Genomic DNA, 14,106 nt, shown 5'->3' on the forward strand with positions numbered 1-14,106 from the left:
GTCCTCTTCAGCCCCCCCGGGCCATGTGAGAGTGAGGACCTTGCGAGGACCTCACAATCACATGGCCGGGATAGCTGCCTGGTGCATTGCCAGCAGGGGGACTAACTGTAATGACAGTCCCCCTGCTGGCTGAAAATCAAATTAAAATAATTAAAATAAGTGTAAAAAAAATATATATATATACTTAGATCATATATATATATATATTATATATATGATCTAAGTATATATATATATATATATACACATATACACACACATACACTGTCTAGGTGTATTTTAATATTAATATATATATAATTATATATATATATTAATATCAAATTACACGTAGACTGATACTGATTATATATATATATATATATATAATATAAAAAAATGTAAATACGTATAAAAACAAAATAAATAATTAAAAATAAAATATTAAAAAATATATAGATGTGTTTTATTTCGTTCTAACTGTATTGTGATATTAATATATATATTTATATCAAAATACACGTAGAACAAAATAATATATATATCTATATACATAAATATATACGTATATATAAATAAAAATATTTTAAAAAAATGATATATATATATATACGTATATATACACATATGTATATATATATATACATACCGTATTTATCGGCGTATAACACGCACTTTTTTCCCCTAAAAATAGGGGAAAAATCGTGGGTGCGTGTTATACGCCGATATCCCATAATTACTTACCTGTCCTGAAGCGTGGGCCGGCTTCACAGCTTGCACCGCGGTACAGGAACTTTAATTTCATGTTCCGGTTTCCGGCGGGACTGAAAGGAAGTGTGCACACTATTGTGCACACTTCCTTTCAGTCCCGCCGGAAACCGGAACATGAAATTAAAGTTCCTGTACCGCGGTGCAAGCTGTGAAGCCGGCCCACGCTTCAGGACAGGTAAGTAATTATGGGAGGGGAGGGGAAGTACACTATGGGAGGGGAGGGGGAAGTACACTATGGGAGGGGAGGGGAGGGGGAAGTACACTATGGGAGGGGAGGGGAGGGGAGGGGGAAGTACACTATGGGAGGGGAGGGGGGGGAGAATACTATGGGAGGGGAGGGGGAGAATACTATGGGAGGGGAGGGGGAGAATACTATGGGAGGGGAGGGGGAGAATACTATGGGAGGGGAGGGGGAGAATACTATGGGAGGGGAGGGGGAGAATACTATGGGAGGGGAGGGGGAGAATACTATGGGAGGGGAGGGGGGGAGAATACTATGGGAGGGGAGGGGGGGAGAATACTATGGGAGGGGAGGGGGGGAGAATACTATGGGAGGGGAGGGGGGAGAATACTATGGGAGGGGAGGGGGGGAGAATACTATGGGAGGGGAGGGGGGAGAGTACTATGGGAGGGGAGGGGGGAGAGTACTATGGGAGGGGAGGGGGGAGAGTACTATGGGAGGGGAGGGGGGAGAATACTATGGGAGGGGAGGGGGAGAATACTATGGGAGAGGAGGGGGGGAGAATACTATGGGAGAGGAGGGGGGGAGAATACTATGGGAGAGGAGGGGGGGAGAATACTATGGGAGAGGAGGGGGGGAGAATACTATGGGAGAGGAGGGGGGGAGAATACTATGGGAGGGGAGGGGGGGAGAATACTATGGGAGGGGAGGGGGGGAGAATACTATGGGAGGGGGGAATACTATGGAAAGGGGGGAACACTATGGGATGAGGGGGGAATACTATGGGAGGGGGGGAAATTTCCTGGAATTTCTTTCTAAAAATGAGGTGCGTGTTATACGCCGATAAATATGGTATATTAATTCTACACATATATTTATGTAATAAATTTACATAATTAGGTATCCTAATTAATTACAATTAGCGGGACCTGCCTGACAACCCATGCCGAAAGTATAGGGAATTTAATTTGCTAGCACTATATCTAACCCTATAACTTTTCAAGACACCATAAAACCTGGACATGGGGGTACTGTTTTACTCGGGAGACTTCGCTGAACACAAATATTAGTGTTTCAAAACAGTAAAATGTATTACAACGATGATATCGCCAGTAAAAGTGACGTTTTTTTTTATTTTTCACGCACAAACAGCACTTACACGGACGATATTATTGCTGCAATACTTTTTACTGTTTTGAAACACAAATATTTGTGTTCAGCGAAGTCTTCCGAGTACAACAGTACCCCTCATGTACAGGTTTTATGGTGTTTTCAAAATTTACAGCGTCAAATATAAGGCTTGTGTTTCATTTTTTTCACATTAAAATTCGCCAGATTGCTTACGTTGCCTTTATGACCCTATGGTAGCCCAAGAATGAAAATTACCCCTATAATGGCATACTATTTGCAATAATAGACAACCCAAGGTATTGCAAATGGGGTATGTCCAGTCTTTTTTAGTAGCCACTTAATCACAAACACTGGCCAAAATTGGCGTTTTTTGAATTTTTCACACACAAACAAATACTAACGCTAACTTTGGCCAGTGTTTGTGACCAATTGGCTACTAAAAAAGACTGGACATACCCCATTTGCAATACCTTGGGTCGTCTACTATTGCAAATGGTATGCCATTATGGGTGTAAATTTATTTCCTGGGCTACTATACAGTCTCAAAGGCAACGTAACCAATCTGGCGAATTTCAATTTCAAATGTAACACGCTATATTTGACCCTGTAACTTCCCAAAACACCATAAAACCTGTACATAGGGGGTACTGTTTTACACGTGAGACTTTGCTGAATACAAATATGTGTATTTTATTGCAGTAAAAGCAAATAGTATTATGACATTGACAGTTAAAATGTCATGTAGAACTAAAAAAATAAAAACAAATCTTATTTTCTCCCATTTTTTTTCATATAAAATTATGTTTCATAGCTAAATATTTGATATTAAATGAAAGCCCTGTTTCCCCTGAATAAAACGATATATAATAAGGGGGGATGCATTTAATATGAAAGAGGTGAATTACGGTTGGACAGACATACAGCACAAATGCCAGGTTTTGTTTAAATTTTGTTTCGTTCACAACTTGTACATTTGGCTGCGGTCTTAAGGGGTTAAGCTAAAGTTGTTTTGGTGACTATTGTTTACCTTTAATATATCTCTATGTACTCATAGTTTAAATATAAGCCACTAGTGATTCTCATTTCACCTATCACGCCTTTGACATGTTTTAAGTATAAACAATTACATATCTGATTTATTATTTTTGAAAGCAACTTTTATATGTTAATTTCCTTGAAATATCTATAATTTTTCTTAAAGATATTCTTTGTGCCTTGATAAATGGTATTTTTAAACATGCAAATCGTTGCTGAATGGTGTAAAAACATTAATGATAGCAATATTCAATTCTGTGGTAATAATTACAAAGCGTAATATGCAAACATATATGTATTATTTGTAAAAATGTGCAATCTTTTTGTAATATAGGCTTTTTCTTTCAGTTATCTGCTCGGTCCCTCCCTGTTGTGCAGTCAGATGAGAGGCTGCAGCCTTTACTTAATCATCTAAGGTAAGCACACAGCTAAGAGTAAATTAAATGTTTCTGCCTCTTTAAGTAAGGATGTCTGTATCAGGCTTTAAAGGTACACTCTAAACACCATGACCACGTCAGCTTTGCACCCAATGGACCCAATATAAGAAGTCAAACAGTTATAAAATGGTTTAATTACTTACATTGGGAATGTGCGTGGGTACAAGATTTCTTTATTTTCTTTATTTTTTTCAATAGTGACATATTATTTTGATATTGTGTTTTTAAAGGAGACAAACGTTGAAGCCGATCTTGCTTTGTTGATATTGTGCATTATATTTGATCATTATAGTTGTGCTGATTCATGCCACAAAATATTCTCGTTATTATACACATGGCTATTACAATTTAAAAACAAAGTGCTCTGGATAGCCAAATCAGTGTGTGTAACTTTCACTGCTCTTTCTCCCCTGTTTCCATTCAACAGTCAATTAACAAAACCCCAATTTTATCTATGTCCAATACGCCCTATATATTTTAACCAGCAAACACATAGGTATAAACTACAATTGGGAATTCCCCACAACTTTATTCGGGCGTAGAAAAAGCTGTGCTTTGTTCACATAGCACTCTCATTTTGTTGTAGCCTCTTGGTTTTGGGAAGTGTATTTTGTGTGAAGGAGAAATGGTGAGCTGTAATTCACACACATCGATTTTTATTTAGTACCAATGCCCTGGCTCATAAGTTACACTATACCAATGCTTTTGATGGTTTTCTGAAAACGTATGTATGAACATGTTTAAACAGTTATCAAAATGAGGAGGTGGAAAGTGGGTGGGCTGTATAATGAGCAATATCTTTAAAACAAAACGTTATCTAAAACCAAAAAGGTATTTTGTTTTGCAACACATAGCACGAAGGAATGGTGTATTTGTTTTTAAAATTTTATTACATGCAATGCAAAGTAGGCAGGGCTTGAGGTCACATAACCTATACTGTAATCTCCAAATTTAAACCAGCACGAATGAATGGTATATTTAAAAACAAGGGGTTCCAACTTCACACATCTATTTTCAATGCATTATTTAGAAGGATACCAAAAACAATATTAAAATATTGCTACTCTATCACCATGGAAGCAAAAGATAGACTAATTTCACCAGTTGATATAAGCAATGAATGTGCTAAATTTTAAGGGGCACTATACAATCTTCAGGAAGACAACGACACACTACACCACGCCACAGTGACAGAAGCAAAGGAATACCTATATAGCATCCACAAGACTGTCCTATCCCCTGCACCGCTGGCGGCTCTCATACATCCCATAGATGCAGAGGAGATAGCAACAGCCATAAAACACCTACCAGCTAACAAGACGCCAGGCCCAGATGGTCTCTCAAATATCTATTATAAAACATTTTGCAAAACACTGACTCCCCAGTTACTAAGACTTTTCAACTACGCTATTCACTTCTCCATGCTACCCCAAGAAATGCTCACCGCTACGGTAATCACACTACCTAAGCCGGGTAAACTTCCGACCCACTGTATGAACTTTAGGCCCATTTCCCTTCTCAATTCAGACGCTAAACTCTTTGCAAAAATCATTGCCAATAGGATGGCGGGGCCCTTAGAATCGCTGATACACCCAGACCAATCAGGTTTTGTTAAAGGTAGGCAAGGGACCGATAACACTAGACGAGTGCTAGACATCTTGCAGTCTATGAGGCGAAAGTGTGTGGGGGGGGGTCTGCTGCTTTCTCTGGATGCAGAGAAAGACTTTGACCGACTGAGCTGGAGCTTTCTGGAAGCAGTGCTGATGAAATACCAGTTCTCGGTCCAATTCATAGCTGCGGTCAAGGCACTATACAATAGGCTTACGACCAAAGTGGTTTACACAGGCTTCATGTCCCAGCCATTCACCATACCAAGACAAACAAGTTACCTGCACTCTCTCCTTAATCCCTATGTATTTTTAAACAAATGGAGGTTTTTTTAGTTACCAATGGCCATGAGAGGATAAGCCCACCTGCCAACGTCAAGGCAGACCCCCCCCAGGTGGGTCCTAACTCTAACCATTCACCTTGCTCCCCTGAGCTTCTGGCAAAGATCTCCAATGAGACATAAAGGGGCATTTCCTACACACAACCCTATATATTATTAACCCGTCCATAGCAATGCCAGCAGGGGGAGTGCCTGTAATGACTGGTACTCCCCCTGCTGCCTGTAAAAAAAAATAAAAAATTAAAGTTTAAAACAGTGTAAAGTACAATTATATATACTTAGATCATATATATATATATTTATTATATATATGATCTAAATATTTATATATACACACATACATAAATACACTAAGTGTATTTTAATATTAATATATATATTATATATATATATATATATATATATAATTATATAAATATCACAATACACGTAGAATTATCACTATAATAAATATCAAATACGTAAAAAAAGTATATGTGTAATTTCGTTCTAACTGTATTTTAAAATCAATATATTGATATCAAAATACACATAGAACAAAATAATATATATTTATAATACCTTGTTGGATGTGCACTCTCAGGACTCGATACTGTTGCCAAAAATGTGCCATTTATTCAAGCTTCAAAAGTTGATTACATAGTGTCAACGTTTCAGTCCACTAGGGACTTTTTCAAGATATAAATAATTCTACGTATATATTTATGTAATAATTTTACATAATTAGGTCATTTTATTAATTCCAATTTGCGGGACCTGCCTGATAACCCAGGCTGAAAGTCCAGGGAATTGAATTTGCTAGCACTATATTTAACCCTGTAACTTTACAAGACACCATACAATCTGTACGTGGGGGGTGCTGTTTTACTTGAAAGGCTTCGCTGAACACAAATATTATATAGTGTTTCAAAACTGTAAAATGTATTACAACGATGATATTGTTAGTGAAAGTGAAATCTTTTGCATTTTTCACACATAAATGGCACATGGACGATATAATTGTTGTGATATGTTTTACTGTTTTGAAACACTGATATTTGTGTTCAGCATAGTCTCCTGAGTATATTATTATTTTCTCCCATTTTAAAAAATATTTTATTCATATTAAATTATGTTTCATACCTAAATATTTGATGTTACATGAAAGCCCTGTTTCCCCTGAATAAAATGATATATAATAAGTGTGGGTGCACATAATATGAAAGAGACGAATTACGCCCGAACAGACATATAGCGCAAATTCAAGTTTTTGTTAACGTTTTATTTTGATCACGTGTACATTTGGCAAAGTCCTTAAGGGATTAAAAACCTATTCCACCGGCAATTAAAAAGTGGAATTCTGAATTAGAGAAAGATTTCAACATAAAAGAATCGAATAGTTCACTTATACAAAATCTCCCACTGTCTAAATATAACTCCATTATAAAATTAGGTATAGGTGCTATCTCACACCAGGCAAAATGGGAAAAATGTTCCCCACAGACCATCACTCCTGCTGGAGATGCTCTGAGCCAATGGCAGATTTCGAGCCTATATGGTGGGAGTGTGCAATGATCATGCAACTCTGGAAAATAGCAAATCTTTACCTCTCGGGAAGGAATTTGAATTGACTCCCAGTATGACATTATTACATTATGGATATGACGATAATGAATAAGTATCTCAGACCTGTTGCTCTCCATACCTTAATGGCCATTAAAACTTCAGTAGCTAAGAATTTGAAATCTTCTTTAGTAAGTGGCTGGCACATTCACGAATTGTGTCTCAATGCACAATGGAACTTGCCATTACGAGATATTCCTGCCCAGGTGGCTCCCAATACACTCTTTGGGATAAATGGCTCAAAATTATTTTTTGCTGCTATAAAGGTATGAAATCTTATCTATCGCAACCAGACTCTGGAGTATATATGCTCCCCCTGCCTTGAGCCCTCTATATCTATCTATAAGAGAAAAAGGAATGGCAGATAATCAATGCTAGAAATAAGCTAAATATTCCCTACGTCCTATCTACTTACTTGTCTTTGTCTATGTTTTTGTATTTTATGTACTTGTACATCTAAAAGGTTTAAATAAAAACAAGTGATTTAACTCCTAAATGGCAGAGAATTGAGCTTTGCGACTGCAGGGTCATGATCTATACAGCAAAACTGCTTCAATAAGCAAAAGTTATTTTGGTGACTATAGTGTTGCTTTAAAATAGGTCAGTAAGTATATGTCAGAATAAACTGAACATTATTTATTTGTTTATTTTTCATTAAAGGAACACTTTAGGGTTAGGAACACAAACATGTATTCCTGACCCCACAGTGTTAAAAATACTATTTTTAAAATTCCAAAGCAGCAGCACTGAATCATAGTAAACAAGTCATATCAGACAAATTCCCTTTTGTGATTTTCAAAATCTGCAACTAAAATTCTAGATGTAGGTATCTGGATTTGGGCAATGCATGTTACAACTCTGTATCTGTGTATACTAACTTATAACCTTACCCATGTTGAGCTACTACAATGATAGTTCAAGAACAGACGTGTGTCACTAACGAAGTGTATTCCTAAAATGGCAGTATTATGTTTTATATTTGTTTTAATTTTATGTCAAGACAGGAGGCTTTATATTTGCTTTACCTTCTTTACTGAAAACCTCCAGCAGCAAAGAAATAGTTAACAGAGCTTTTCCAAACAACCAATCAGAACAAAATAAGATCAGTATGAAATCCCTCAGCAACTCCCTCCCACTTCCTTTTTCTTTGTTGTTGCCTCCAGATGAGCACTGTCCAACTCAGAGAGTGTGTCTGCTCTGGGTTCTTTTGAGGATTTATTTGCATTGTTACTGCATATTTTGTGTTTATTATTGGGGCTGCTTGTTTTGTGTGTACCCCATCGATTTATGTGGGGATCTGGAATCCTGGGGTGCTGCCTGGCCTTTGGGTTTCCCTAAGGATCCCCCCTGCCAACCCTCGCGCTGCCCGCGATTGCTCCCCCTCCTGCCTGAGTTTTAGGCTCCTGTTACCCGCGACTGCGGTGGCCATTTTTTTTGAGCCGCGGCTGCAAATTTTTTTGGTGTCGCGTGCGCTCCAACGCGTTCCGGGTGGCCTGGACCTCTGGTTCTTTGCCTTCCCGCTCCCTCTATGTGCTGGCTGTGCTGCCGGCCCCCTCATACACCATTTTAATTTCCTTGCAGGTTTTAGGCCACCCGGGCCCTGTTATGTGTGGAGTGACCCCCCTTACAGCTACTATATTACAGGATACTACTCTGTCTGAGATTAATGCCCCCGCAGTGGGCCCTGCTGGGGTGTCAGTGACATTTTTTTGGGTTGGGTGACCCCCTCCCTCTGACAGCACCGCTGGACCTTCAGATTCCTATTATATTCATACTGAGGGTGACCCCCTACCGCTGACCGCACCGCTGGACCTACAGTGTCTTGTTATAATCATACTGAGGGTGACCCCCTCCCGCTGACACCAGTGCTGGACCTAAGTGTCCGGTTATAATCATACTGAGGGTGGCCTGCTGGCCTATTCTGCATGGTATGCTTGTGCTTGTTGGGTGACCCCCTCTTCACGCTGGGTGAACCCCAGCTGACCTCACCAGGTACCACACTACCTCTATTGCAGTGATACAGTCACGGTTGACGGAGCAGATTTCCGTTCCCAGAAAGTCTTTGTACCACCATAGTGGCCTCAGTGCCTGAAGCCCTTGCTGCCTTTTATGGTGATGCTTCACCGACCACCCTGCACCCGGCACCTCAGGTGCTCGGGGGTCCGACTTGGGCGATTCCCTCTGCTCTGTGGATATGAGCTCCGCACGTAGGGGACCTTGGAAGGGCGCTCCCACCGATCAAGAGGACGTCCTGGATGAGTACTGGACTGACATCTCTGGTGCCACATCCTCCAGTGACCTCCATCCTCCAGTCTGGCACCAGAAGATCATACCTGCATGCCTGGCAATCCTGGCATGGCTGGTAGCTGGAGAGATATTTGGATCCCTTTACAGCCCCTATCATGACAGTCCTGAACTTCCTGGGTGAATTGTTTTTTTCAGGTTAAGTTGTATAGGACCATTAACGTCTTTCGGTTAGCTAGTTGGACGGCTTATGTGCCTTCTCTAGATTCTGGGATTGATAGGACTACTCGGTCTGCAGACTACTCCAAGGTGTATGCCTTTCGAGAGCCCTACCTCTCGCTATTCGTCATTTTGGGTTGTATTGCTTGTTTTGCAATCCCTTGAGGAGTGGCCTGATAACGGGGATTTGTCTTTGCGCCAGCTTTCCACTTAGCTGGCTCTCTTGTTATGTCTTGTATCTTTTCGTCACATTTCTGATGTTCGTGCTTCTGATGTAGACGCTTTCTCCTTCTCAGCAGATGGTGTGTCTGTTTCTATTTCACGCAGGACGAGATCTCATTTATCTTCTGGGTCGTATCCCTACTCTCCAGATAGGCTACGTCTCTGTGTGGCATGTTGCTTACGGACGTATATATCCAGGACTTCGTCCTTTCGCGCTTCTGCTCATGGGCAGCTGTTGATTTCCTACTTACGACCATATAGGAATGTTTCTGCACCTACGATCGCTCGTTTGATTCAGTGGTTTCTCTCATCGGCTGGCATGGCGAGTTCCTTTGGGGTACATTCAGTACAGGGCGCTGAAGCTTTTCGTACTTTTTATTTCCGTCCACGATCTCATGTTTCTTCTGTTTGTTTGTCTAGGCGTTAAAATTGCAAATATGATGCCTCCTGTCTTGACATAAAATTAGGGATTATTCTAGCCTCGGTGAGGGAATAATCGAAGACAGGAGGCAAATATTTGCAATTTTAATGCCTAGACATATACAGTTACTTAGGGATATTATGTTTTACAATGTATAACAAAAGATTATTTTCTAATATACGGTTTTGGTTGTCCATGTGCATTTATTCCTCATTTATTATACTGCGGAAGTAATATTGTATGGATATGACATCTTGCATTGACAGTTTACTTTCACAATGTTTCTTTTTCCTTGCAGTGTAATCTGGTTTCCCTCTGGTTTTAGTGATTTCTTCTCTAGATGTACCTGTTACAAGTTGGATTAGTTGGTTTTCCTTGCTCTCCTACTCAACCTCATCAAAGACAGAGGAAGTGGGAGGGTCTGACTGAGGGATTTCATACTGCTGTTATTTTGTTCTGACTGGTTGCTTGAAAAAGTTTTGTTAACTATTTCTTTGCTGCTGGAAGTTTTCAGTAAAGAAGGTAAAGCAAATATTCGCCTCCTGTCTTTAATAAAATATAGATTATTCCCTAACCGAGGCTAGAATAATCCCTAATTTTACCTCTTTAATTGGGCATCAGATGCAATTTTTACCATGTCAAATTTTTGTGACTAACTTTCTAATGGGTGGCACTACTGACATATGTACAAGCAAATTATTTTGTTTTAAATTTATTTCAGCCATTCATATGTTGGGCAAGACTTTAGTTTGCAGAAGAATACAGGAAAAATTTCACTTGAACAAATTGATTCGGTAAGTATTGCATGAAGAATGAAGTTAGAGTGTACGTGTTACAGAGTTAATTTCTCATACATCATTTGTAAAGTGGTTCCGTTTCCATGAAAATCAATAAACAATTCATCTGAAGTGTTTTATAAAAGTGGCATCAATAGAAAAGTCCGATAACTGTCTTAAAGTGGTGCTGCAGACTGCACTTACGTTCTGCATTTATGAAAGCACAGAAAATGGGTAGTAATAATTACGGAAACCTGAAAATAGAAAGTCCTGAAACAGTACTTGCTCCAGAATAGCACCTGTTTTGTCTTTATCAGTATGTCTCCATCTTTTTCAATATACAATATTGTACAGATTTGAAGATAACCCCAACGGATCTTTTCATGTCTAAGCAAGAACCAGTTACAGTCAACAACCGCTGAAATTGCATGTTGCTAATTTGTCATCCCATATTGTCTGTTCTTTCCTTCTTAACCCTCCTTTGTATTCTTATTTTTTATTTTTTTTAAAGCTTAGTTGCACCTGTAATGTAACTATTTCTTTGTAATGTAGTACACCACAGCATATTCAAAAATTATTATTGTCAAAAATCTTGGAAAAATGCGTCCACACGCATGTGAATATTATCAAATTATCTGACCCCTGATCAATCAGGTTTTCGTCCAATTCACTCAGCTTCGACTGCCATCTTAAAAAGTTTGCAATGACATCTAAATTGGCATGGAACAAGGAGACTTAACTGGAGCTATTTTTCCTTGATTTTGCCAAGGCCTTTGACACTGGCATTTTTTGCAAAAATGTAAAAACAGGCATTGGGGATCGTCCGCTAACCTGGTTTCGATCATATAGTTCAGACCGATTGCAATGTGTGGCCATTTCTGATAGCGCCTCCCTCTTCCAGTCACGTATGGTGTTCCCCAAGGCTCCATACTCGGCCCCCTGCTATTCACATTATTTATAAATGATCTGCCTAACGTCGGCAAATCCTCAACTGTACACATGTATGCAGACGACATTGTAATCTACAGTAGTAAACCCAATCTACCACAGCTTGCGGCTGTGCTCCATAACCAATTCACAGAGGCAGAAAAGTGGATAGCGGATAATAAACTCTTCTTAAACACTGACAAAACTGTTACAATGATCTTTGGAACTGTACCTAAATTACGTAAACTACAAAATCAACAACTGTGTATCAGAACAAATTCAAATAGCACACTGTCAGCAGTCTGCTCTTTTAAGTATCTAGGTATGTTGCTAGACCCCAATCTATCATTTGGCCTTAACATTGAAAAGATCTCTTTAAAACTTTACATAAAATTAGGTGCCCTGTACAGAAACAAATCCTGCCTAAGCCCTACAATAAGAAAACAGATGCAACAAATGCTAATGCCGGTCATTGATTATGGGGATGTAGTGTATGCACCTGCACCTCAAACCCACCTTAATAAACTTAATATGTTAAATAATTCATTCTGCCACTTTGTACTAGAATGTAATTACTTTACTCTCCACTGTGACATGTTATAAGCGCTAAACTTGCTTTCGCTGGAATCCCGACGCACTCTTCATCTTTCCAGCTTTGTCCCACCCTACCTGGGTTGAATGCTCTTCCCATCTGTTCCCACCTCGTATAACCTCCGATCCAGTACTAGCACAATATTTAGCATACCGCAATATAAAAATAAAGTGTCACGATCCTCATTTGCCTATAGAGCACCTCAATTATAGAATAACTGCTTAATAACCTCTTAATTCAATCTAAAATCTTTTAAGAGATCTATGGCAACATACCTCAGCACAGAATGCACCTGTCTTGGTTGAATATATTTATTACCTGTTGTGTATTAAATTTATATATGTGTGTGTGTATATGTGTGTGTATATATATATATATATATATATATATATAATATATTGTTTGTATATTGTATTTTTGTAATATTGTATCCTATTATTAGAATGCAATGTTTTGTGGACCCAGGACATACTTGAAAACAAGAGAAATCTCAATGTATCCATCCTGGTAAATTATTTTATAATTTGGACAATGTTTTTGATTTTGATTATGCAATGTTTTTTTCGACATCTTACAGCTGGCAGTAAAGTCATTTCCTCTATGCATGCGTCAGCTTCACAAAGCTTTGCGGGATAATCACCACTTGCGTCATGGTGGTCGCATGCAGTATGGTCTTTATTTGAAGGCAATTGGTTTAACATTGGAACAGGCGTTACAATTCTGGAAGATGGAATTCATCAAGGGAAAAGTAGACTCAGAAAAGGTACATTCCTCTCTTTATTATTATTATTACATTTATTGTAAGCAGCGTATGGGAACATATTACTTGAATCACCTATCTGATGTGTAGAAATTTCACTTCTTTGGAGTTTGTTTTTGAATGTAAAGATTTGATAACATTATAAAATTTTTACTCTCCAACATTCCACATTTTGAATATCTAGTGTTTCTCAACCTTTTACAGATAAGTACCCATGCAGGTTATAATTCCAAATGAAACATGTAGAAACTGATATTTAGTTAATGCCACATTGGAGAAAAAGCCTGATTTATGGTAGTGAAGAATATTAATAAATAAATGTGACATAATGTGAATATTGTATATGTGAGGAGGAGTGTATGAAAGTTTTCAAGCCCTTTTCCATCTTAAATTTTGTGCAACATTCTCATCACATTAAAGGGACACTTTAGCTTAATGCACAAGTTTTAGTGTATAGACCATTTCCCTGCAGTCTCACTGCTCAATTCTCAGCCATTAAGGAGGTAACTTACTTTATTATTCAGCCCTAGTCACACCTCCCTGCATTTAACTTGCACAGCCTTCCTAAAAACTTCATGTAAAGAGTCATCTAATTTTTACACTTGCTTTAATGCAAATTCTGTTTAATTTATTATCTCCTGCTTTGTTAATAGTTTGCTAGACCCTGCAGGGGCCTCCTGTATGTAAGTAAAGTTCAATTTGCAGAACAGGAGATAAAAAAACATTTAAATGAAGTTCAACATCTCATTAAAAATATTTTGTTTCCATGCAAGCTGTGTCCGTCACAGCCAGGGGAGGTGTGGCTAGGGCTGCATAAACAGAAACAAAATTGGTTTAACTCTTAAAGAGCAGAGTATTGAC

At 38.7% G+C, this 14,106-nt stretch overlaps 1 protein-coding gene across 1 annotated transcript in view; it reads left to right on the forward strand.

The window, feature by feature from the left end:
• The window catches only part of PRIM2 (DNA primase subunit 2), a 196,326-nt gene that overhangs the window by 138,530 nt on the left and 43,690 nt on the right, over window positions 1-14,106 (forward strand). The window contains exons 8-10 of the mRNA XM_063441129.1: window positions 3,446-3,513; window positions 10,912-10,984; window positions 13,063-13,248. Of these exons, the coding sequence (XP_063297199.1) occupies window positions 3,446-3,513; window positions 10,912-10,984; window positions 13,063-13,248 (327 nt within the window). The remainder of the gene's footprint in view (window positions 1-3,445; window positions 3,514-10,911; window positions 10,985-13,062; window positions 13,249-14,106) is intronic.

This window comes from Pelobates fuscus, chromosome 2, assembly GCF_036172605.1.
Source record: "Pelobates fuscus isolate aPelFus1 chromosome 2, aPelFus1.pri, whole genome shotgun sequence".
NCBI lineage: Eukaryota > Metazoa > Chordata > Amphibia > Anura > Pelobatidae > Pelobates > Pelobates fuscus.